General features: G+C 43.9%; 1 protein-coding gene across 1 annotated transcript; it reads right to left on the bottom strand.

Moving 5' to 3' along the window:
- Positions 1–140: 140 nt before the first annotated feature.
- Positions 141–20,408, bottom strand: marchf9 (membrane-associated ring finger (C3HC4) 9). The gene is made up of 4 exons (XM_072656370.1): positions 18,488–20,408; positions 5,455–5,610; positions 4,327–4,519; positions 141–1,259 (listed from the first exon to the last, which is right to left on the bottom strand). The coding sequence occupies exons 1-4, from the start codon at positions 18,836–18,838 to the stop codon at positions 916–918; spliced, it is 1,044 nt and encodes a 347-aa protein (XP_072512471.1). The 5' UTR covers positions 18,839–20,408; the 3' UTR covers positions 141–915.
- Between the last annotated feature and the right edge of the window lie 5,399 nt (positions 20,409–25,807).

Here is a 25,807-nt window from a genome sequence, read left to right as displayed (position 1 = left end):
AGAACCATGCTGTACCTTTCAGGGATACTTTCCCATTGTATGTAAAGCAAACCTGGGCCTGATCGGTAGCTTTTTTTTTGTTGTTTTGGTTTTTGGAAAGTGTACTGATCAGTTTCTCACTCCACGCATCTCACAGAAGACCTGATGAATAGTAGTGTTTATTAAAACGAGCACCATTCTGAATAAAACAGATTCATCATGTCCACGTGTCGAGGAGGCATAAAACTTTACCCTCATGCAAAGTTCACTGTAAAATGTACAGGTATCTTTATTGCGGAGAAGATCAGATTCCTTTAAATATTAATGTATGTAACTCTCTGTATAACCCATTTGCTTTTTTTCATTCTTATTGCACCCTACCCTTCGTTATATTTGTGTTATTTTTCTCGTTAAATGTGTTCGTCAGTAAACCGGAAAGAATTCTTTTGTTCCCTGGTTGTTGTGCCTTTGTTAACTGTTTGGTTTCCGTTGTTTTTTTTGTGTGTGTGTTTTTGTTGTTCCGTAAACATCACCACCACGACGGTCCTCTTTGTTTGTTTGTTTTTCGTTTGCTTAAAGTCGTCGTACGCGGTACAGCAGTTCGTTAAACCACACTCCGTTAGAAAAAGAAACGTAGTAAAAACCATACTGGTAGAAAACAACACCGGAGAGGGAACCAAATAAAAAGTTGTGTGCTAGATCGCAGTTCTCTTTCGTCTGTTCGTAGGAGCCATTTCGGCCAGGTCCGGTCTTCAAAGCTTGGTTCTAAGTCTCTGGTACCTGGTCTCCCCAGATCTCCCCTCCTCGGCCATGACAGACAGGGTCACGACCTTTCCGCTGTAAAAAGGCTTTGGAAAGCGGGAATCTTAGGAAGTCTTCCGCTCTGCTTTGCTCTTTCTGGGAGAAGTGGCCGCTGACCCCTTAAGGCGGCCGGTCTCATACAGTGGTGACCCGCATGACCACCTCGCGGTTGGTGGCCGTGCCCAGGCGTCCGTCGCTGGGCCGGATCTGGCTCAGGATGTGCAGTATGGTGTATCCGCAGTGGTGGTTGAGGATAGTCCTGAGCCGCCGCACCCGCTGGCCACTCCCCCTGCTGCTGCCACCGCTGGCCAGGCCATGCGCGTTGCCACGGGAGCCGCGGGCCCCGGCCTTACTGCTGGAGCTAATGGGGTCCCCCAAGTCCTTGGCCTTTTCATAGTTCAATACTTTCCACTGCTGGTTGACGGCCTGCCAGCGCTTGAAGATCCTGTACACCGACGAGCCCTCGTGAATGATAAGGCCTGGGGAAACGTATGTAAATAAATGAAGGTATGGATTAGCATAGATAATGATCAGCGAGGGGACAATACAGGCCACCGTGCAGAATGACTTCATTTTGGATTAAACAGCATTACCCAGACCTATGATACTCTATACAGTAGGCTTAGCATAATCTCCTTATAGCTCGTAATACTTTACACCAGTGAAACGAAGCTGGTTGCTACTGTCAGGCTGCGCAGCACATCGGCTGTAATTCTTTTACACAGTCTTTTAACAGTTCTGTATGTATGTGAGCCCACCACCAACACAACACATACACGTAAACAACACTCAGCAATTACAGAATGTGTGTGAGGTTAACCATAACTATTTCCAAAGGTCTCCTCAAGGAAGGCCAGTATTTCCAGATACCGTCCAACACCTCGTTTATCTCATCGATCCTTAATTAAAGTTAATCAGGTGAGCTGCTGCTGGGACTGAACAAATCATATGTCCTGCTAATCAACATATCAATAGCATAACTGACACAGAGCTGTGTTATTTAGACTGTATTTATGTTTATTTGTATTTATTCTAATGTTATAGTTATAATACAGTGTTTTAACTGCTGTGATAAACTGGTTTGATGATTTTCATAAATGCTGAAGACTGTTGCACAGTATCTGCATTCACAAAATGTACAGCATGTACCCTTTCACTATAATTCAGTGGTTGAGGTGGTTGAAATAAATAACTTTATATATAATTATTTATTATATGATATATATATATTTAAATAATATATTAAAAAAATAAATCAATACAAAATTTAAAAAGTACTATTTGGTGGTAGAAAAAAGGTGTTGCAATACAAAGAGTCTACAAAACAAATATAGCCATTTTATATACTATCCAAAACCACCAGTTTTCTAATCTACATCGTTTACAGGCCATACACCAGTCTATCCTAATTTTCTCCTTTCCTTTCTCTCCTCCATGTGCTGAGGTGCCCCCTGCGGTCTACTTGCTGCTGACGCAAGTCCATTTGTGGTTGGGTGCTGGTGCCTACCCATTGAATCCTGTCCCGCTGGAAAACCCCCAGATTTTTTGCTGCGCCCCTCCTACCCTCCTGTGTTTTTCCCTCCTCATGTATTCATGTATTAAGATGCCCTGTTTCAACTGTTCCATCCCGGTACCGCCAGATCTGGCTCTCCACTACCCTGCTGCCCGCTGTTCTGCTCTGGGGCCTCACATTGATTCATCCTCACCTCACTGCATGACTATTTTTATGACTATTTTCATGTTTGCTTGCATGGATCTTTACCTTTCACTCGTGTTCATCTTTTAAAAATCTATTAAAAATATTCCAATTATAGGATCCGTCTACAGTTCCTTCTGTTGTTGATGTGGCACTTATTATTGTATCATGGTTCCACCATACCGTTTGTTTTATACTGTACCGCCCTTATTATTGTATTGTATTACTGTGCTGGATTGTGTAACTACTACTGGCTGCTAAATTTCCTTCGGGATGAATAAAGTATCTATGTATCTACCAGCACTTCACTTCACCAGCAAAGTATTTGTAGCTAGTTAACGTCTCTGACTCTGAAAAGGTAATCTTAACGTCAGTACAGCTTTTTATTATGGTTAAAATGCATCATATTTTACTTGGGAAAAACATTTATGGTGAAAACGGGTGAAGTTCTGACTCTGAATCCACCATGAATACTAATGTTAGCTATCCAGCTAGCTAGGTAAGTTACCTGAAACATTAACTAGCCACACATTCACCCAGTGACCAATGAAGGTCATGGGCACATTCAACTAACATCAATGTCTTAATATTCCTTTATATTCAATTTTAACTGGATGAACATGTGATTTTTATATTTTCAGCAGCTGTTATTGTTAGAAAAAGTGTGTGGATGTCAGTATTTTGGGACATGACTGTATGACTAAGGTTATTGTTGAACTTTATTAATCCCTAGAATACAAATAGTAATAAGAAGTCAGCCTGTGGGCTATTGAATTCCACCCTGCTTGTTACATTTGGTTCCAACTGATGGTCATATCATGGTTACGGCCTTGCATTTCATTATGCAGAAAAATAATTATAATAATATGCAATTAAATATGTAATACAAAGGGTGTATATATTGTAAATATTGTAAAAATACAGTTAAACAGTGTTAAAATGCAGTAAAAGCATTAACAGTAAAGTGTTATTATTTATATTACTTTATTATTACAAAGTATTAGATAATGTACTCTATAATAATAATATTACTATTATTACTTTAATAATAACATAATATAAAAAGTACTTGCTTTAAATGTTGTAAAAAGTAGAAAATATATAAATAAGAAAGATAATTTCCTATAAAAGTCTTGAAGGACTGGATGCTGCTTCCCAATGAAACAAAATATATAGTCTCTAAACAACGCATTGTGAAATCACTGGCTGATGGTTACAGCCTCTATGCCTTGTATATTTTACAGTAATCAGGAGCAGAGCTGCCGGTACATTTATGACACGTTATTGTAGCTGATTCACAGTCAGCTTCCAGTAATCAGAAAAATGTGGTCTGTTGTTATTTCTACTGTGTGAGTCATGGCCTTTGCTAATTCACCTGAAGCACTTTGTGCTCTAACACTCATGTGTTAATGGACACACAAAGATAACCAGTGGTGCAGTGGTGTCCGTATAGGTGGATATACAGTGCCTTTTAAATTATCCCACAGATACTTTTCTCACTTATGATATCAGGCTTTTGGTATTTTGCTATTTTATGCAGCTGTGATGTCTATAGTGTAGAAACCTGTTCTAAAAGTTGACATTATAAATTTCATAACGCGAGGCTCTCGAGTAGTACAGCTATCTAAGCAATGGCCCAATCAACAAGAGGCTGCTGGTTCGATCCCCCGTGGCTACAGACTGCCTGGCTTATTCACTGTGATTTAGATTCTAGCTAGATATCATACTGTTCAATGCCCTAAAGGTGCACACTGGTTCTACAACTCGTGACTGGACGAGCATGAGGTCAAAATCAAGCACAATAGAAACTCAGACACCAAGCCCATATTTACACTGAGGTGCTGCTTTACCTATGCAGACGATGTCCATGAAACCGTACATGCCGTAGCAGATTTGGAAAAGCAGGTCCTGCCGCTGCCACTTGGCCGACGGGCTGAGAGAAGACCACACCAGCCAGGAGATGCTGGCGATGAGGAAGAGTGAGCCCAGGATGATGGCTGCAATCTGGACCTTCTCGATCACGGTCAGAGAGATGGCCTGCCACTGAAACAGGAGAGATCCAGACAGAGGGGCATGGGGTCACTTGTGCTTTAGTCTTACTGAAACAAGAGCTTTATGATAATTATACACACACATTAAAATTAAATTACATTTGAATTAAATTAAAATTAATCACAAAATCAGGAAAAGTACTCTGCTACAAGTTTAAACCAGAACCTTGACTTTCATGACTGAGTGTGAATGCTACAGCTTACCCCATTAACTATAAGACACTGAGAGGCTAATTAACAATTACTAATGAAGTAACAGGCTCCTAAAAGTATTGTAAGCACAAATAAGTCAATACTGATTAAACCAGACAAGCTTTCCAACCTAAATAATAAATAAAAATGAGAAAATATGTTCAAATTATTATGATTAGAGAAGAGAGCCTTTGTCAATGATTTACTTTTATCCACTAAGTAGATAAAACTGCAGAATGAAGTGGTGTATAATGTAAGGAAAGGACTGTAAAAATAATAACTACTCATATTCCACAGGTATAACATGGTTTGTAATGGGCCATTTCAATCTACATGGCAGGCTATAATAATGCACTGGCAACCAAAATGTTCCTTGCAGCTCATAGTATTAATGCTGGAAGTTGTGTGTGACCTTATGCTCAACAATGAGTCACATTGTTCTAATTGCTGGACTTGTGGGCAGCTACTGGCCTCATTACAATCCGAAGTAAACTGAGCCCTTACTCACTTCCCCTGCTGCCTTTGACTCAGCAAATCCATGATGCATAACTGTTTATGATAATAAGCTTAAAGAAATAATCATGACTGTTTATAATATCTATAATAACATCGACTAAGGTACCTGGAAATAGAAGCATCCTTCAAAAAAGTCCCTTTACTAATTAAATCAGGAGATTGGAAATAAAAGCAGGGCCTTGTTTTCCTGACGTTTCCTGAACCGAGCTGTTTTCTTACCTGCAGTGGGTTTTTGGTGCTGATAGCCAGCACTTGGTATTTGAAGTAGCAGAGCTCGCAGCTCCAGGAGCCCCTCTCGCTGATCCAGCGAATCAGGCAGGGCTGATGGGTGCAGCGCACTGAGCCATCACAGCGGCACGGGCTCAACAGCTCCCCCTGTCGAAGAGACGGTCAAACATAAAAAACATGCACTCGTCCCTGTAAAAACTCTGGAGCAGATAAACATGAACCTATTGTCACCATGCTGCCTAATGCCAGGCGTGATCCATCCAGAACTTTTGGGATGAGTTGGTGAGGTGGTGATCATCAAATATCCTGACCTAACTAATGTTCCTGTCGATGAATGCTCAATGCGACAAATTCTCACAGCACTGCTCCTCCAAAATCTAGTAAAAAGCCTTCCTCAGAGACAGCTACTCCAACAAAAGCCAATACACTCTTTTTAATACCTTTGATTTCAGAAGAAACAATGAATGAGCAGTGTCCCAATACTTTTGTCAATAGTTAATCTGGATAAATCTGCTCTGTGACCTTTAATAAACATGTTTTTTTTGCCTCTTAAGTTGTTTATTAGACCCGTATTTGTACCTGAGCTGGTGTTTATATTGTAGATACTAGAACAATAACCTATATTCGCAAATGTACAAACTGGCATATAGTAAAGGAAGGGTTAACTAATATATATATATATATATATATATATATATATATATATATATATATATATGTTTGGTGTACTAAAAAGTAATACATGTCTATGTCACTCAAAATCTTTATTATATTATATATTATTATATTAACAATGTAGCATATTAACATTGTAGACAGTGTCAGTGTGCATTTGCCCATCTGTGTCAGCAATGATTGCAAGTAACTAAGTAGTCATTAGAAGGGGTGTCTATGTTTGTCACTATTATTTATTATCCGAAAAGATCAAGATATTAAATTAAAAACATTGTTGTCTTCGCCTTGTTTGCAAATTTACACGGCAACATGAACACACAAGGCATGGCACTGATGTCTTTAGCATTGCAACAACCAAGCCGACCAGGCTGTTGTGTCCCAGCAGGTAGAACTATTAACAAAGGATAGACAAAGAAGAGGTGACTGTTATCTTTGTCATGGATGGCGCCGCACCTCCAACAGTTGCTCCAATTGGGCTACGGACATCCGAGCTGTGGGCAAGATCGACCACCTATGGTTAAGCACCTTCGTTAAAGGCCTATATGCCAGAAAGTCTGCATGCATCTTATGCATTTCCAAAATAGAAATTAGCCAACACAGTGTTCACGCTTTTTCTGTAATGAACATGAGGTTATTATATTAGGTTAAACGGTGTAAACCTTAAGTGATGCAATCAAGTCCTCACAGCAATGTTCTAAGTACTAGTGTACAGCTTTCCCAGAAGAGTCGAGACTGCTGGTGCAGCAATGGAGGGACAAACTCCTCAATACCCTTGAATTCAGGAGAAATGCTAGATGTCTAAGCACTTTGGACCATACAGTGGAGCTAAAACTGCTAACCTGGCTAATTCTGGAGGATAAACTACACCGTCCACACAGATTAAGGGTGTAAGGCTGTGGAGGCTTTCAGCGCAGCTTTGAAGTGTAAGATTGTGATTTCCCGCGTTAGCCCGCGGCTAAGCACATCTGTTTCGTTCAGACTCAGCCGAGTGGGAGCCCAGCTAGACACGATTAACAGCAGGACTGCAGGTATGTGAAGCGTCAACCAGTAGGTTCACAACTTCACACCCAGCTGTGCTTGCTGCCGGCACTGAGCGTCTGACGACATCTGTCACGCTGATGTTAGAGGAATACAGTTCAGCAGAATACAAATCTATTCACATCCACCACGAACGTGACCCTCGACCAGTCAACAAGTTTGCTTCCTTAGTCCGCACTGGAGCTGCGAGGCGAATGTGGCTAGCAAGCAATGGAGCTTAATGGAGTCAGATGAACATGATTCATCACTTATGACTCCAGATGCAGTCGATCAGCTTGATATATGACATGTGCTTCTTTAGCTTAGACCGGGAGATGCTAGGCTAATGTTGCTAACATACACCGAACTTCCGTAGTCGGTAGAATGGCATCTAAACCAAGTTGGATGTGCTTTGAGTAGAGTTCTGAGTTCTGAGACGTGTTTTCTGAGTTTATGACTGACCACCTGTCCGGCCTGTTCGACCCTTGGGCCAGCTGCTCGTCCTCCAGCTACTGCTACCTGCCTCGGACCCAGTAGATAGATACCCACCCTCCACTGCCGACTACGCTGAAGTTTACGTGGACTAATTAATTAATTTTCTAATTGCTGCTTTTATTATTACTATTATTATTATTATTATTATTATTCACTTTATTCAGTAACGTATAAGTGATTCTGACCAGAGGAGGATAGTCTCCCTCCTTGTGAATCTTGGTTCTTCCCAAGGTTTGTTCTTTGGCTTTCTTAGATTTCTGTAAAGCTGCATTGCGAGAACATCAGTAGTGGAAAGCTGTAAAAAATAAATTTGGTTTAATTTGATCTGATTATAATCTGATAGAATTAGCGAGGCTAAATTCCTAGATGACCGGCTTTTACGATCGCTTCTCTCCAACGTCTGCTCCCTTGAAAACAAACTGTGGCACCTGTGAGACTCACTGTTCAGTTTCCTGGGGCATTTTTGATTATTTATGGACTTTAGACCCCCTTAAATTGCTTTGGCCACCAGACAGCCCTCAATTAATACAGTCCTAGAGTACAAAAGCAGACTAACGCTGTAGAGGATCGTCTAAAGTACAGTGCACAACAGTTAGCTATCTATCCCGTCGAGATGGTTGTACTTCAGATAAACAACAGCATCATGGTTGTGGCGAGTGTGTATCCTTTCTCTGACTTAAAGCAGCGTCCTACATTCCGCTCCTCTTGGGGACTCCGTGACCTTTCGTTGTAGCTGGGAGGCGAGCCAGAACACGCAGAAGTCCCAGAGTCGACGGAGCAGCTGGACTTACGTAAATAAGGCATTACTCATGCAAGCGTTGGTCGGGAGCGGTAAATCGATGCACGTTCGCAGCGTGGCGGCAGCCGTTGACGCACGGCCGGGAAACAACAGGCTGGCGGCCTTTGGCAGGGGGGCCAAGCGAAGCAAAGTACACACAGGTTAATGAGAGGAGAGGTGGGCAAGCCTAGTCCTCCAGTCTTTGCCCAGACAAGCGATCAATACCGGCCTCTGAAACACCTGCAGAGAGACACAGGATAGCTCAGCCCATTGTTTTGAAGTGGTGCTTTTCTGATTTGGCTGGACATACTTTAATATATACAGGTTTAATATGCAAACAGTTGCGACCACTGCTGTATATAGACCGGCATCATGACCTTATCATCCTTCATGAACCACCAGATAGAAGATTAGATGGATAAAATAAAAGATGGAGGGGGGGAGGGGGGTCAAAACGCAAATTGCTGTTTTTTATTTTTTACCTCTGAGCCAATTCAGAGCTCTCAGCAGGTACCTTTATTGAACACACTGCACTGCTTCTCATTATGAGCGTATGATTTATATATGAACTATATACATGAAAGCTTCTGAGACTTCTCTGCTCTGGTTGCCCAGCCTGCATTTAAATAGGAGTCTGAATCAGTCCATACTGTACTGATACTTTAGATTTACTACTAGTGTTGTTTTATTTTGGAACTTTTTCTTCATTTTCTGGGTCATTTTCGATAGTTTATGGACTTCAGACCCTCAATATGCCATTGGTCACCCAATAGCCACTCCTTTTACTACTAAAATCACCACTGAGTGCAAAAACACAAAAGCAGACTTACATTCCTTTTCCTAAATTTGCATATTTACCCAGAAATAGTGCAGCCTCTTTCCAAATACACAACGCAGCTACAAGTCCTGAAGGTTGTGAGGTGGGGCCTCCATGGATCACATCAATGGAGGCCCCACCTCACAACTTACAGGACTTGTAGCTGCGACAGGGTCAAGGGCACCTAAGGCCCATGGATTACATCAATGGGCCTTAGGTGCCCTTGACCCTGTCGGCTGGGTTCGCCATTCTTTGGTGCACTTCAGGTATATACTGACCACTGCTCTCACCACCTAATTCACTGGTTAGGTGACCTTATCTTGCTTCGACCACTTGGAAAAGAGGACCCACAAAAACTGTCCAATCAGCTAGTGTGCATAAAACCAAGCCAAAATGGGTCAAATCAGTCAGGCAAGTTGATACACAGGGCAATGCCATAGGAGACCCATTCTTGGTTGTGAAGGTTCTTCAGACCTTTAAAAGGTTCCTCACACTCGCAGATCTTATAAACATGGTTCTTAATGGACCCAAAAGTGGTTCTTCTGTGACATCACTCAAAGAATCCTTTGAAGCACCTTTATTTTTAAGAGTGGGACTGCAATTAACCAGGATCCATGTTCTGGGCCATCTCGCAATCACGTGTTTCAGTTAGCCAGTGCATACAAAAGGCCTCCTTGTATGAGTTCACCATGAACCGAGATACCAACCGCTGCCAAAAAGCCTTATTGATTCCACACTTTCACAGCCATGTCATCATAAAACATTCTGCTGACTCCAACACTGAGCGAGCCAGTGGCAGACCTGCACAACAGCATGTGCTCCACATTCTGAGGCTTACGTTTAGAGGCATGTCAACAAAGCATCGACTGGGCTCGATCCAAATGCTGAAACGCTAACGCAAGACAAAATGCATGACATGAAAACATAACGGATATATAAGGCTGAGGAGCTGAAGGGACGGGAAGGAAAATCGATGGCGTCTTTCGAGGGAGTCCGCAAAGCGAAGAAAAGGCCAATGGGTGGAGCGCATATGGTAGGGTGCCATACACAATCTCAGAAGCACAAAAGAGAGAAAGCAATCTGTGGGCATTAATGGCATTGATCTGTTAACTGCACAACACTGTGTTAAACCCACGACACGTGAGGGAATTAGAGGTGTGACAAGAATGCGAAACGCCTAAACCTTGATAATCACCATTGATTTTGGCGCCGAGCTACAGATTTATTTGTGTTCATCTCGGCCTAAACTGATAAAGACAAAACGCTTGGCAGAAAGGAGCCTGTAATGAAATCGTACCAGGACAAAAAAAAAAACAGCCATTAATACTTCATCAAGCTCTTCGGTATGAGGAGGCGTCACAATATGAGCACTCACTTTGAGTGAAAACATCTTAAACATAGCCAATATACCTCTATTTCTGTCCTGACAATTTTTTACATAATATAAAAGCTCCAGACACCCCTAGTCCTCACTCTGTGTGGACGTTTTGTGAGGAAAGGATCCATATGAACGGTCCAAAACTGCTTGGAATAACATCTCTTTGCGTTAACGTACATCCCAGACCCCTCTAATCCCATCATCAGGAGTAATATTTAAGGACTTAGTTTTTGACTTGTTTTAAATAATTATGTCTACAAATTTGTAGCATTTGCATAATATAATGTATTTGTTCCTAGAAAGTTATTTGTTATTTGATAAATAATTGTTTGAATTATTTTCATATTTGAATGGAGATAAGATCACAATAAGTAGGTCACTGCCACTTTTTTTGGGGGGGGGGGGGGGGGCGGGCAATATATAATTCAATATAAAAAATTCAGAGAAATAACACTGCTGTCATTTTAAGACCAAAAATGCCACTGATATATATGATAATATAAAAGATGTACGGATCAGTGCCTTTGGGGCCGTCTTTCAGTACAATCGGTCAATCGTCGACACCGATCGAGGGCGCGTCTGGATGCTGCTTTAACCTTTCCAGGCAAACCTGGTAATGCCTCATTCTGCAGGGCTTCTGTAGCCAACGTTCCTGCATTGTCTCTCAATATGAAATGTATTTTGCTTTTTTGGAATCAACCACATGTACAACACTGTCGAACTCGAGTACCAGCTGAGAGACCCGTGAAGTCCAGAGCAGAACTGCACTGTGGAGCTCGGCGTGGAAAAGGGCTGCTTTTCTAGTGATAAATCTCCATCACTCTGGATGAGATTCCTTCAGCTTTCCGACTATTCCTGCTGAACTTTTGGTCTGAAGACGTTTGGAACACTATGGGCACTCATGCTATTGGTTGGCGTCAATATGCCCACCCCTTGTTGGCGTGGGGCCCTACTTTTTTAGCCATGGGGGGGGGGGGTTTGCAGGTTCAGAATCCCAAGCCATGCCGCTTTGCCATCAGTGGCCGGAGTCTTAAAGAGCACAACTGGCTGTGCTCTCCTTGAATGGGTAGATGGCTCTCTGTTGGCTGGCACAGGCATCCGTTTGCTAGTGTGGTGGGGCTGGGGACCCGGCTGGCTTCACATGCATCTAAGGAGACATGTTAAATACATACCCTCCTAGTGTCGGGGTGGGTTAATGAGCAATAGTATGCACCAGTTTGGGCAACCCTGGTCACTTTTAACTCACTTTAGCTAGATATGATGACCTAGGCTGCCCAAACCTTCACATACCACTGTATATACATATGTATAAAAGACACTATAAGAAAAATCCAGCATATTAACTCTTAATGCCTTTAAGTTACATGTATATACAGTGGTATGCACCAGCTTGGGCATCCCTGGTCATTTTTAACTCACTTTAGCTAGATATGATGACCTAGGCTGCCCAAACCTTCGCATACCACTGTATATACATATATTTAAAAGGCACTATAAGAAAAATCCAGCAGTTTAACTCTAAGGTATAAAGGGAAGCTGGAAAATGGTTGTGGAAATGAATAATGACTGCCGTTGGTACATAAACCCACACAAATGTTATAAGTGGACCTCAGGGGGAAAAGGCCAATGCAAGAAAAATGTAAGATATGAGCCCTTTAAATTGCAACCTCAACACAAGTATTTCGTCTAGTACATTATGCAGCTCTGGCAGGGGACCTTTAAATTCTCCCGTTCCCAAGGGTGACACAGTCTCGTCGGTTAGCCCACGTTTATTTTTTCCACTGTATTTCGACGAACAGTCTGTTGTTTACAAGCGCGCTGATTCATCCTCTCCTGTCCTATTTGCTCTCTGTGTTCTTGCTCTACCTGCGCCGCTTGCTTGTACTTGAGCACACAGGTCAGATTTTGTTTTTCCAAACACTGCGAGTAACCACTGCCAGATACCAGGGGAAACAGCTCTTCTAGCTGTGCAAAATGGCCTACGCCATCCACGCACACCCCAAAGAAATCTTACAAAAGCTGCTGTCACGTTTAAAGAGCGCATTTCCCGTGTTTACGTTCTGTCCCTGAGGTCCGCTTATGACATTTGAGTAGTTTTATGTACCAAAAATACATTCTGACCTCTCCCTTACAATGCCTGGGGGCAGCCATGGCCTAAAAGTTAAAAGAGAAGCAACTTAGGGCCCGACAGGTCGCTGGTTTGATCCCTAGGACTGGCATCCATGGCTGAGGTGCCCTTGAGCAAGGCTCCCTGGGTGCAAAGCTGGTTGCCCACTGCTCCAGGTGTGTGTTCTCACTCCCCTTATCACTGGTATGTGAGCATCCCCTACTATGGATGGGTTAAATGCAGCAGGGGTTAAACTGAAATTCATTGCTATACTTAAACTTACCTAAAACAGGCTGTTTTTGGCACAGCGTCTTTAATACTGGAGTATGTAAATGAGCTCTGGCGGGACTGTATGTATGGCGTTTAAGAACAAAAAAACTGCTTATAACTTTAGTGTGAATGGAGCTGCTCAATGTAGGCTGCCTAAGCATCCATTGATCCATCTTCTTACCCATTTCTTCCGGTCCGGAGCCTACCCTGAATCACTGGGCACAAGGCATGAATACCACAAGGTATCACAGGGTACCTCGTACCCTGTGAGTAATTCAGCACAGCCAATTCGCCTACCTACTTGTCGGAAACCCACGCAGACACCAAACTCCTCAGAGACAGTGACCATTTACGTTACATTTACATTTATGGCATTTAGCAAAACTTACAAAAGTGCTTTGCTATTTACTCAAGAATAACCTCAGCTAGTTAATAGACTAAAAATTCAAAGATACCTCCAAGCTTAGACACTACTAAGTTCAATACCCGGACTCCGCAAGCTACCACTGTTGGGCCCTTGAGCAAGGCCCTTAACCCTCTCTGCTCCCCGGGCCCTGGAGTTGGTTGCTCACCGCTTTGGGTGTGTGTGTGCTCATTGCTGCAAGTTCACTAGTGTGAGACCATAATGCCCTACTCTTCGCCCGAATACTCTCAGAAGAGGTTTGCTATTCGGGCACCCAGGGGAAGTTTGTCCCACCACTTCGGTGCAGGACAGTAAAAGGCCGGGAAGCTTGTCTTCAAGTACCAAATCGAGTGAAGGACCAGGACCAGCTGAGTGAAGATCGCGCCCACAACCCCAGGCCTATGAAGCTGGGCGACACCTGTGGCACCACCATGCCACCTATGAATCCGTGGGATCAATGTATTCGAATTTGTGGGTCGATTTCATTTAGCTTAGCTGTTTGGATGTGAATTTGAACATAAAGTTTGTAATGTAAATTTACGACAACGTGAATTTAAATGGTCGCATATGAATTGGTGTATACTTCAGTAGTAATCCTGATGCAGGTTCAGCCTCCAGTGGAATTCCACAGGATTCTATTGAAATGAAAAATGAAAAATGTTCATTATGAGCATCTCATAAAAGTGAGTGAGTTATGAAAGTGAAGGAGTGTCTACTAAAAATTCTAACGAGTTAAAGAAAGGTTGATAGGACTAAAATATACAATCATAATTACAGCTTTATCTTAGCGACAGTGATGTTTACAGACATTGAGCAACTCTTTAAATGCATGTAGTCGGAAAAGCTAAAGAGCGAACATCTAACTTGCAGCTCCTGTCAAAGCAGTGCTGTAAAAACAGATCTTTTCAGAAAGGCCTTCCCTCCAGCTCTTCTCAGATCTTCTCATCTGTCTCAGTTTATGGCGAAATCTCTCAGACCACGCCTTTAAAGCTCATTTAACCAGAGATGATATCCAATTTAGAGTGAAATATCAAAACGAACCAGTGTTGCGTATCTCCTGCTTATCTTTTATGGACCTCGACAGATCTGACAGTTACGCTAATGAGGACTGATGTTCCATACCACCCCATTCACTGCTTAATCACATTTGTAGATATTATCGACCATAAAGGAAGGACGTGGCTTTGACACCTGCGACTTATCCAGATAACCTGACAGCAGTGCAGCAGTGGTCAAGCAGTGGACCCTTCACAGAAGGCTATATAGGAGATGATTGGGAACATTTGCTCTTGTTTTTCTATGGAATATATGAAATATATATGAAATATATATAATATGTATCTGTCAATATGTTTAATTCATATTTACTTCATAACTAGGATTATTAACGGAACAGTTCAAATAGGCCTAATGCATGACCCATTTCATAAGTAGTCTATCAGCTAAGACATTTAGCATCTGCTGTTTACTTCTTTAGTGTAGAACAGGAGACGCTAGGCTAATGTTGCTAACATATACTGGACTTAGATGTCACCAATCGCATCTCTGTAAATGTACCCCCAGAAAGATCCTTCAAAAAAAGGGTTAGCACATATGGATTAGTGACTTACTAGTCTGAGTAAATGTCTTCGCTAAGCTGAACCTTAAATATCTGAATATGGTCAATAAGGACATGCCGTTTTACGAAATCCGATTTTTAGAAACCTGTTAGCTTAGCTTTTCAATAGAGGTGTGAATGAAACTAATAAAGATTTTACTGAGTTAAAGCTGGTGAGAGCCTAATGTTTGTTAGCGACATTAGCCTAGCATCCCCTGTTCTAAACGTAGTAAAAGCAGATCATATATGCTTACAGCTGGTGACATCCCACATAAATAATGCTAGGTTAGTAAGGCATGGGAACAAGATAATAAAGTTGTGGCCATGACATAGTAAGGTGTGGAAACAAGATAATTAAGTAATGGCCACAACTTAGTAAGGCATGAGAACAAGATCCTGTGTCATGGCCACGACATAATGAGATCAGATCTTGTTCCCACCTCTTACTAAGTCATGGCCACGACATAATGAGATCAGATCTTGTTCCCACCTCTTACTAAGTTGTGGCCACGACATAATGAGATCAGATCTTGTTCCCACCTCTTACTAAGTCATGGCCACGACATAATGAGATCAGATCTTGTTCCCACCTCTTACTAAGTCATGGCCACGACATAATGAGATCAGATCTTGTTCCCACCTCTTACTAAGTCATGGCCACGACATAATGAGATCAGATCTTGTTCCCACCTCTTACTAAGTCATGGCCACGACATAATGAGATCAGATCTTGTTCCCACCTCTTACTAAGTTGTGGCCACGACATAATGAGATCAGATCTTGTTCCCACCTCTTACTAAGTCATGGCCACGACATAATGAGATCAGATTTTGTTCCTATCTCTTACTAAGTCATGGCCACGACATAATGAGATCAGATCTTGTTCCCACCTCTTACTAAGTCATGGCCACGACATAATGAGATCAGATCTTTTTCCCACCTCTTACTAAGTCATGGCCACGACATAATGAGATCAGATCTTGTTCCCACCTCTTACTAAGTCATGGCCACGACATAATGAGATCAGATTTTGTTCCTATCTCTTACTAAGTCATGGCCACGACATAATGAGATCAGATCTTGTTCCCACCTCTTACTAAGTCATGGCCACGACATAATGAGATCAGATCTTTTTCCCACCTCTTACTAAGTCATGGCCACGACATAATGAGATCAGATCTTGTTCCCACCTCTTACTAAGTCATGGCCAAGACACTGTACTGACCCCTGCAAACCAGAAAAACCACAAGATCTAATCTAACGCCCTAAAATTCCTTCTCTACCTTGTTCACGTGTCTATGACAAGTCTTCGCAATCCTCCTATTCTTCCCGTCACCTCCTATTTAACTCTGTCATCTAGCATTTCTGGATCTACTTATCAGAGGAAGGGGGTCTGTCTTCCTACCACAAAGCAGAAGCCGCCCAAACTCCAGCTCAAAAGTCCTCAAAGTTCTCCCCACTCTCTTACAGTCTTCTCCTTAACTATCATAAGCTTAAGGCATGGTCCCATGGACTAAGGATATGATCTATTAAGGTAAAAACAGTTATGAGCAAAAATGCTTCTTATTGAGAGGTTTATGAGAGATCCCCTGCTCCTCAGCAGCAGCATCCAAGAACATATACACCACAGACCAAAATCTGATGTACATTGTTAAAAGTATAAGATCCTTGAGGGACTTTTGGAGGTTCTTCAATCTGAAACTGTGGAGGAACCTCATAAAGTGGAAAAGGTTTTAAAAGAAAAGGGTTCCTTGAAGGTTCCTCAAAGCACCTTAAGGTCCTCAAGTGAAAAGGTTTGATGGAACACCCAAAAACAACAAGTAACCTCATTAAACTGTCAACGGACAAAAGTATTGGGACACCTGCTTGTTCTTGGTGGGATTTTTTTCTGAAATCAAGGCTATTCAAAATTAGTTTATCCTGCTTTTGTTGGAGAAACTGTCTCTACTATCTAGAGAGGAAGGCTTACTACTAGATTTTGGAGGAGCATTGCTGTGAGGATTTGATTGCACAAGAGTGTTAGTAAGCTCAGTATGTTCACCACCCCACCTCATCATCCCCCAACTCCCTAACTCTTTGTATTAGAAGCATCAACCATCAACCATCATTCCAGAGAATACAGTTCCACTGCTCCACAGCTCAATGCTGGGGGGGGGATTTATACCCCTCTGGCCTAAGCCTGCATTCGGCATGGAGCTGATATGTTTATGTTCATCTGCTCCAGAGAGTCCTATTCTATCTCTTGACAAGCTTTGTGTCTGTGTGTGCATTTGCATATCTGTCAGCAACGGGCGCCACTTAAAGTAGCTAAATACATTCATTAGAAGGGGTGTCCACAAACATTTGGACATGTACAGTAGCATTATTTCAATAATACAGAATGTACAGCATGTAGACTCATGTGGGTTCACTGGTGGTTTTGTATAGTAATAAACCAATCAGGTCCCATCAGATGTCTACTAATGACTTCTGATTACTGGCCCCAAAATACATCGTTTGAGGGCCACAAGTAGCCTCTGTAGTTCTACCCTTCTGTGGGCCTTAGCTCCTCTTAGACCTAATCGACCCCACCTGATCCAGCTAATTACTGCCTTGATTAGCTGAAGGAGGTTAGATTTGGGTTGTAGGAAAGCAGATCTCCAGGAGAAGGACTGGGGACCACCGTTTTCCAGACCGATTAAAGGGCCACGGTAGTCTCTGCAGGTCTACACTGTAGGGCCAAAACAATTAGCAGCCTCCACTCTGTCTGAGAAGGCTTTGCACCAGATGCTGTGAGGGCTCTGAATGTTAGATGATCTCTAAACATCTCTCCAACTCATCTCAGAAGAACATCAGTGGAACATCTCAGTTCCACTGCTCCACAGCCCAGCAGTGCGGATTCATACCCTTCTGGCTGATGCCGGGGTATCATTGGGTATGATGACCCTATGCTGCTCCACAGTGTCCCATTCTATTGGTCCTGCTTTTGAGATGATGGGGATTATGCGAGCCCTGTGTGTGCACAGGAGAGTTCCACCACTTTCTCTACATTTCTGTAGGCCTACAATAACATGGTTGGGATGTAAACATGTGGTGTGGTGGTCTAAGAGGACTGGTGTGGGTTCACTGCTGGATTTGGATGGTATATAAAATCTGTGTTGTGAGCATGGCGACCTCTGGTTCCCATCACCAGCACTGTGAAGAACTCAGTTGTTAAGTTTGAGCCATTTAAGCCCAAACCTTTCTGAACCCCAAACCTTTCTGAACCACTTTACAGCTCAAGCTCTGAATTATGCAGAATTTTCGAAAGTCGGTGGACTTCCCCTTTAAAGTGGCCTAGTCGTAAACAACAAAGGTATACTGGCCTGGCTGTCAGTCTTTGTGTAAGGCAGGGCACACACACACACACACACACACACACACACACACACACACACAGACACACACACACACTCACTCACTCTCTCTCTCTGAATCAGCAGCAACCCCCACCCCAGTGCCCATGTACCTGCTCGGGTCCCTGGAAGCAGATCCTGCACTGGGGCGTGCGCGCTCCGCTGGCCGTGCTGCTGCTGAGGGACACGGTGTCCGGCCCCGCGGGCAGCCGCGCCTCTTTCTCCTCGAAGGCGAGGCTCCGGGGCCGCGGCTCGCTGCCGTAGTACTCCTCCGCGTCGTCGTGGTGGTGGTCCCGCGCGGCGCAGCGGATGAAGGCGGGACACCCGCAGCCCCCCCCGACCACACCCACGCCGACGCCCCCCCTCATGGGTTGCGCGCGCGCCTCGGCCTGGCGCGAACCGGATCGCATGAACAGGAGCACCTTAAGTTCATCGAAGAACATGCGGAGCCGGTTCTTAAACATGGTTCTCTACATGTGAGGGGGGCGGGGGGCGGAGGCGAAAGAAGGAAGGAAGGGTCGGCGGAAACGAGAAGATTGATTATTATTAATAATTATTATTATTAATTATTATTATTATTAATTATTAATATTATAAGCCTAATAGTGTTGTTATTGTTATTATAATTATCAGTCTGTCTGTTGTTGCTGTTTGTGTCACTGATGATTATTATTAGCCTGTAGTAAAACGGTAGACCTGTTGTTATTGTTATTGTTGTACTTCCGTAGCTAGAATAGTTTTTAACGCTGTTTTACTATTAATAACACTGTTATTATTAATAATAATTAAAGTACACCGTTGTTATGCTGTAATAAATATGAATATTAATGACCCTGACGTTTTGTTTTCGTCTCGTGAGCCTGTTATTAGCAGTAGGCTGTTGCTAGCGTCATCATTTTATTTATATCCTTTTAATATATTAATAATGTCGTTGTGGGCGCTGTTTATTATTAACGTAGGCTGTTTGTTGTTAATATTATTATAATTATTATTGTTATTATTAATATTATTAGGTGTTATAGGTGGGGTTGCTAAGTTAGCCGTGCTAGCCTACTGTACCTGTAACAGTAATCTGCCACGGTTGCGTAAATTTATTAATTATTAATTATTTATTATTAATTTCGACTCTATTCGCCGTATTTTTGCTGTATCTGTCTGACGGTATGTGTGTGTGAGCGCGCGCGCGCCCCTGTGTGTGTGTGTGTGTGTATGTGTGCGCGCGCGTACGTGCGTGTGCGTTAGTGCGGACGAGCGGATTCTCTCCCCCGTAGATTCGCAGCCCCTCTCGCTGAAAGCCCCCCCTTGTACCCGGATAGTCCAGAGCGAGGCCGGCCGAGTGCTTGTAGCTACAGCCTCTCTGCAAAAGCGTCAGCGCGTGCCTTTCTTATGTAGCCTGTAAAGGGAGTGTGTGTGTGTGTGTGTGCGCGCGTGCGTGTGTGCAGGGGGGAGGGGGTTCAAAAGCACCCCCAGTTCTCCACAAGCTCGAGCGCAGGACGCCTCAGAGTAGTAGCAGCAACAACAGCAGCAGCAGCAGCAGCAGCAGCATCCCTCGAGCACCGCGGCCGGAGCTCAAACCCAGCCTCGCGCGCTCCTCTCGCATTGTTCTGCAGCGATGGCATCGCAGTCTTTTCTCGCTCGCGCTCTCTCTCTCTCTCTCTCGCACTCTCTCTCTCTCTCTCCCTCTATTATATCCTTATCTCTCTCTCTCTTCTTCTCCTCCCTCCTCCACCTCTGCCGGGCTCCCGCGCGCGCAGGCCCGTCCGATAGCCGCCGAGCTCAGCGCGCGCCCAGCTGGCATTGCACACACATAGGGCTAAGGGCTAGTGCACGAAGCTCACGAGCACCCAAAGCAGCGTCCCAGCATCCCCCTCTCCATGTCGCCGACGTCCATTGGCGTCCCCGCGCGCTGCTCCTCGCGACGTTCAAAGAAAGATGGAGCCCGTAGACAATCAACATCAAAGAAAAAAAAAAAAACCTGCACGTCGCGCGCCCGATCTGACGGCTGAGCGTCCAAAGGTGGTCCTCCTCCTCCTCCTCTTCTTCCTCCTCCTCCTCCTCCTCCTCCTCTTTCTCTTTCTCCCCCCTCCTCCGCCCCGGTAGCGACCCCTGCTAATAACACCGCTAATAATATCACGGTCCGGGCCGCTCGTGCCGTCGGTGCTCCCCCTTTCTCTCGCGCTCCTCCGTCGAAATGGACGTCTTGCCGAACTAGGCGGCGCGAGCCCCCGCTGGACGAGGCGCGTTCAACAGCCGGGGATGTTTATCCCTTCACGCGCGTCTTTTTTTCGTTCAACCCCCCACCCCTGCCCCCCGTGTGCGTCCTCCTCTTCTATTCTCACGAGAGGGGAAATTCCGTCGTTTTCCCCGTTTTTCCGTTTTCTCCGGTGTTTTTTCCTGACAGGCGCCGCTGTCCACGATGCTGATCTCTCACGGTGACGTGGTGACGCGGTGACCACGTGCAGCTCCAAAAGGCACCGCGGGAAATACGACCGACCGGCTGCGTCCCAAACCGAGCCCAATGCACTATGCATTCCAAGTTCACATCAGCACAGCTCTCCTGCCTGCTTAGCGTACATCTGTGGCGTATGGTGTTACAGGCAGTGGTGCCTATGCCGACCGGGACACCTAAAATCCAGCGGTCCCTCAAAGATGCAGTGACATGCAAAAGTTTGGCCACCCTTGGTCACCCAAATTTCCGAAAGGCAGCTTTTACACCGTTCCTCCTTTAGCAAAACAACCCCAGTGCCACTGGCTGCAACACAAGCTTAAAGCATTGCCAGTGACGCACTGTGCTGAACAGTTGGAAAGGTGATCTTCACATGAATTCCTGCACCCTGTTTTTCCTACTTTAAAGCTCTACTTTCTATTATTTTGTGTGATCAGCTTGTTTAGATGTTCATCTGGAAACATCTGATGCTGAAGTTTGGGGTGATGCAGGTCAATAATCATTAAGCACCACCACTCCAGAGTCAGCTCAATCTTCCTGAAGGTCTTTTGGAGTCAAACTGGGGTTTTGATTTGTTTGTCTAGCAAATCCTATAGCGGTCTTCACAGGGGTCTGCACAGGACCACGAGGCAGTTTGACCCAGACCGGTGAGAAAAGACCGGTGCTTGAAAGCTTGGTGGGATGAACCCCTCGTTTAACAAATGAGACACAAATATTACACATGGTCATTTATTTATGGAGGAAATGACCCAATACTACATATCTGTGAGTGATAAAAGTAGGTAAATTAGGCTAGGCGATACTGAACATTTTAATACCATATTTAAAGAATTTTTTTACGATATACGATACTTATCACAATATTTCAACACATAGACAAAATGCACCCACAGTGTTCAATTTGTTAGCATAGTGTATCACGACAACAAAATATATCACAATACAATAAAATATTGTTATATTGCCCATACAGCTCTAATGTAACCCCCCCTTGGACGAATTTTAGCCGAATTTCTCCATACAAAACAGCTTCAACACTGTTATGTTGGTGGGTTTCCTCCCATGAACTGCTCGCTTCAGGTCCTTTACAACATTTCTATTGGATTAAGGTCAGGACTTTGACTTTACCATTCCAAAACATGAACTTTATTCCTTAACCAACTTTGGGAGAACGACTTGCTTAGGGTCATTGTCATGCTGCATGACCCAACATTCTCTTGAGATCCAGCTCTCAATACAGAAAATTCTTAAGGTTTCACAAGCTTTCAAGCACCGCTGTATACAATACCTGTAACCACATAAACTCCACCTTCTTGTTGTGATGTCTTTCAGACCGTTAACTGCCCAACGGAGGAAACGGCTACCTAAAAATGCAGTGACCGGAGTCACGATGCTGCCTAAATTGACTGGACTGTATTTAGCCCCTGTTCACACTTGGTCACTTCATGTGACAAGTATCTGGATTGTATCCTGATAAGATTTTACACTGGGCAGTCAAATGCGTCTCCAGTTAGTCAGACTGAAATCCGGTCGCTGTCTGGGACGGATTATGCAAATTGGCTTGTTGCTATTTTTAAGAGTAGGGGGGTGTCCCAATTGCATACTAATCACTAATACTAACTAGTTTTTGAGTGTGAGTCAAAGAGTAAGTGTCAAAGTTGAGTATACTTAAATATCCAACATACATACTCAGAACCGGTCGCTTTTGAGCGTAGTTACGAAGGACACTATTATCCCATAATGCAATGCAAAACACAAAGGGAGGAGCTACTCACATCTGGAACAGTTTTTAGAAAAAAGGGAGGATAGCGATTCAAGTGCAGTGGCGATAGTGGCTGGAGAACTTTCAGTGCCGTATGTTGGCATAGCAACGCTTCATCACTTCCTTTTAGTACAAAACGTATTATTATGATAATATTTTTAAATGATAAACTCACGCTATTAAAATCAGTACATAGAATACATACCTTATAGTATTAGTGTGTGGTATGCAATTGGGACACAGCCTATGTCTTTTCAATGCTGGCCTAAACTGGTGCTTGCTGGTCTGGCAGTGATGTGGTGCTGCTTTAGCTGTTCAGTCAACATGATAATGGTTTGGAATCTATCTAAAAAAAGTACCCTCTTAAGTAGTCCACTTAGTAGGGACCTATTTAGGGTGACTTAAATGCAATAAGCAGTTTTGACCCCACGTTCAGGGTCCCCAAGTGATTTTGTATATGAGAGTGTGTGTGTCTCACGTAGGCTACATCATGACGAGGACACTAAAGACGTGGTGCTGGTGTCAATGTAATCAACAGTCCATTTGTAGAGAGATGCTGACCGTTGACCGGCCACGCTGAGGAACTCCCGTCATTTCAGGCCCTCAACGCAACCCTAAACATCGAGCCGTATTGATGTCCACACTCGCTAATTGCATACATTAGCTTTTAAGCATGGTATGAGGGCAGCTCTCGCAAACATGAACAGGACGGACACGTAGGGGCGTTTTTTTTGGCATACCGAGCTATTTTGTGGCGTACTGAGCTTAAAAATGAGCTGCTAACAGCAGTTAGCATTATAAGGCTATAATAATGCTACCAGTTGCAGCCATATTGATAGGACAGTGACACACATTGGAGCATGTGGCCACCATTGTTTTCCTCCATCACATTGTGGATTGTCAGCTCAGAACATATTTTTAGGTAAAGGTGCACATATTTGACACTGTACAGTGAACACTGTACAGCGAAATGTGTCCTCCGCATTTAACCCATCTGGTAGTGAACACACACTCACACACATGTGTTAGGGGCAGTGAGTACACACACACCCAGAGCGGTGGGCAGCCAACTCCAGCGCCCGGGGAGCAGAGAGGGTAAAGGGCCTTGCTCAAGGGCCCAACAGTGGCAGCTTGCCGAGCCCGGGAATCGAACCCACAACCCTGTTATCGATATCCCGGCACTCTAACCGCTGAGCCACCACTGCCCCCACAGTATGGGCACTGATCTGGGAACAGTGCTGGCTGTGGAATTATTCATGCTAATGGCTAGACTAGCCTCAGCAGAGTTTGTTGGCCTTAGCTGTGTCTGAAACTCTGCCCTATTCACTATTTAGTGCACTACTAAGGGGTTCTGCCATTTTGTAGTGGTGTCTGGAAACGGATTGTAAAAATCCCACAATGCACTGGAATATATATATATATATATGCATCTAGGGGATAGGGAATAACACACAGTTTTGGACACAACTCTTGTGAATCAGTAAAAACCAGATCCAACCATTAATGTTAATGTTTTTTTAGTTGTTGTTCTCATAATTAACCCCCTGAATCATATTAGCAGACTTATTGAAGTGCTATTTCAGGCTGAGCTTCAGTTCAGAGCAAAAATAAAATGGAGTATGAGAACAGTATTTCATTCTTGTTGTGTAAATAGTCAGTATGTGACTTTTTCTGGGTTTGAAAATGGTTAGATATCATTTCACAAGCTTGTTTACCACCCTGTTATACTGCCTCTGAACTAAATATGTTAGTATGTTAATATTAAATATGGAATTTTCCATAGTCTGACTGGATAGTGCTGCTGTCCTCTCATTGTGTCCCCTCAGCGTGATGTGCTGTTAGCAAGCTTAAGAGACTGCAGCCGGTTAGTTTTTAGCCAAGAGGACCATATGTGGTCCAATCGCAGCTATTCATACTAAATGAGTTGTCCCTGCCTCTGGCCTGTGTCTGGACAAGCAGAACCAGGCTCAGCTGCCCTGCCTCCCCATCCCCATATCACTGCCCCACTATTGGGGGAACAGCAACTTATCAGTTAGCATAATTGCAGAAGCTCAGAGGAAATGTATTATTATTATTATTAATAATAATAATAATAATAATAACAATAATAATAATCATTTAAAACCTTTAAATTACTATTTTTTACAAAAATATAATATTATATATAATATAAAATATGGGCTTTAGGCATCAAATAGTGAATTCCACTGTATGCGCAATGTTAGATTTTCAGGTTTGGCCTGGCCTGGGGTGGAGGGGCCCAGTGTAAAACCTTTTTGTGGGACCCCAAATCCTTGTCAGCGCCCCTGCATGTTGGATAGTTCCACCTTTCGCTTTCAGATGACCAGTCCACTCTGCCGTCATTTGAGCAGACGACATGCAGCCGGTCAGTCTCATTACGTATGCTGTTATTGACCCGTTTGTTTCGGGGCGCTGGCGAGACGGATTACTCTGCTGTTTGTTCGGCCTGCTCTGCACGCTGAATCTCAATCGACTCCAACGCTGTCCCGTCCGTCCCCGTCCCGGGTGGGCTACAGCTCCGTCAGCAGGTATGGTACAGTCACTGCAGACAGCCAGTCAACAAGAAGCAAGGCCCACTGCCCTGAAGATAACTGCCCTGCGAGTTTATGATGCTCTTCGCATTCATGGACTTTGCACAGCTCCAAAGTTGAGTCCTGGAGCATTTTCTGCTTCTCACCATGCCAATGAGGCCTGTTCTCCAGGGTGGTCGGCTCATCGTTCTGAGAACAGCAGCAGAATCGGCGGATTGATTTGATCAGATGTTCTTCTCTTATGTCTGTTTACTTTTGTCAATGAAATCAGCTTCTTGGTCAGCTTCACATCCTGTCAGACCCACGGTGCTGAGTGGTCAACCAGGTCTTGCCCGGTGGTTAGGAGTAGGGATGGCCTGATAAGGGTTGGGCAATATCCACTGTTATCCCACCCTTAGCTGGTTAGCATTAGCTTTGTTAGCAGGACAACAGTCTGCTGACCACAGAACTAATTCAAACCCCTCTTATAAACACTCAGACGATAAAGACCCCAACGGTCCAGCGACTTTCTGTCCGAAAGAACAGAAAGCTGAGTGTGCAGTCGTTTCCCTGATGGATTTGGGTCTGCAGACACAAGCTCAACTTTCAGGCCTCCGAGTTCGCTCAGAGGCTTCACAGCTCGTCAGCTATATCTGGGTGCGGACAGGTGGCCGGCGCTGTCGGTGTGGCGTTC

Source organism: Salminus brasiliensis, chromosome 14 (genome assembly GCF_030463535.1).
Source record: "Salminus brasiliensis chromosome 14, fSalBra1.hap2, whole genome shotgun sequence".
Taxonomy (NCBI): Eukaryota; Metazoa; Chordata; class Actinopteri; order Characiformes; family Bryconidae; genus Salminus; species Salminus brasiliensis.
This window is presented reverse-complemented; position numbering and strand designations above follow the sequence as displayed.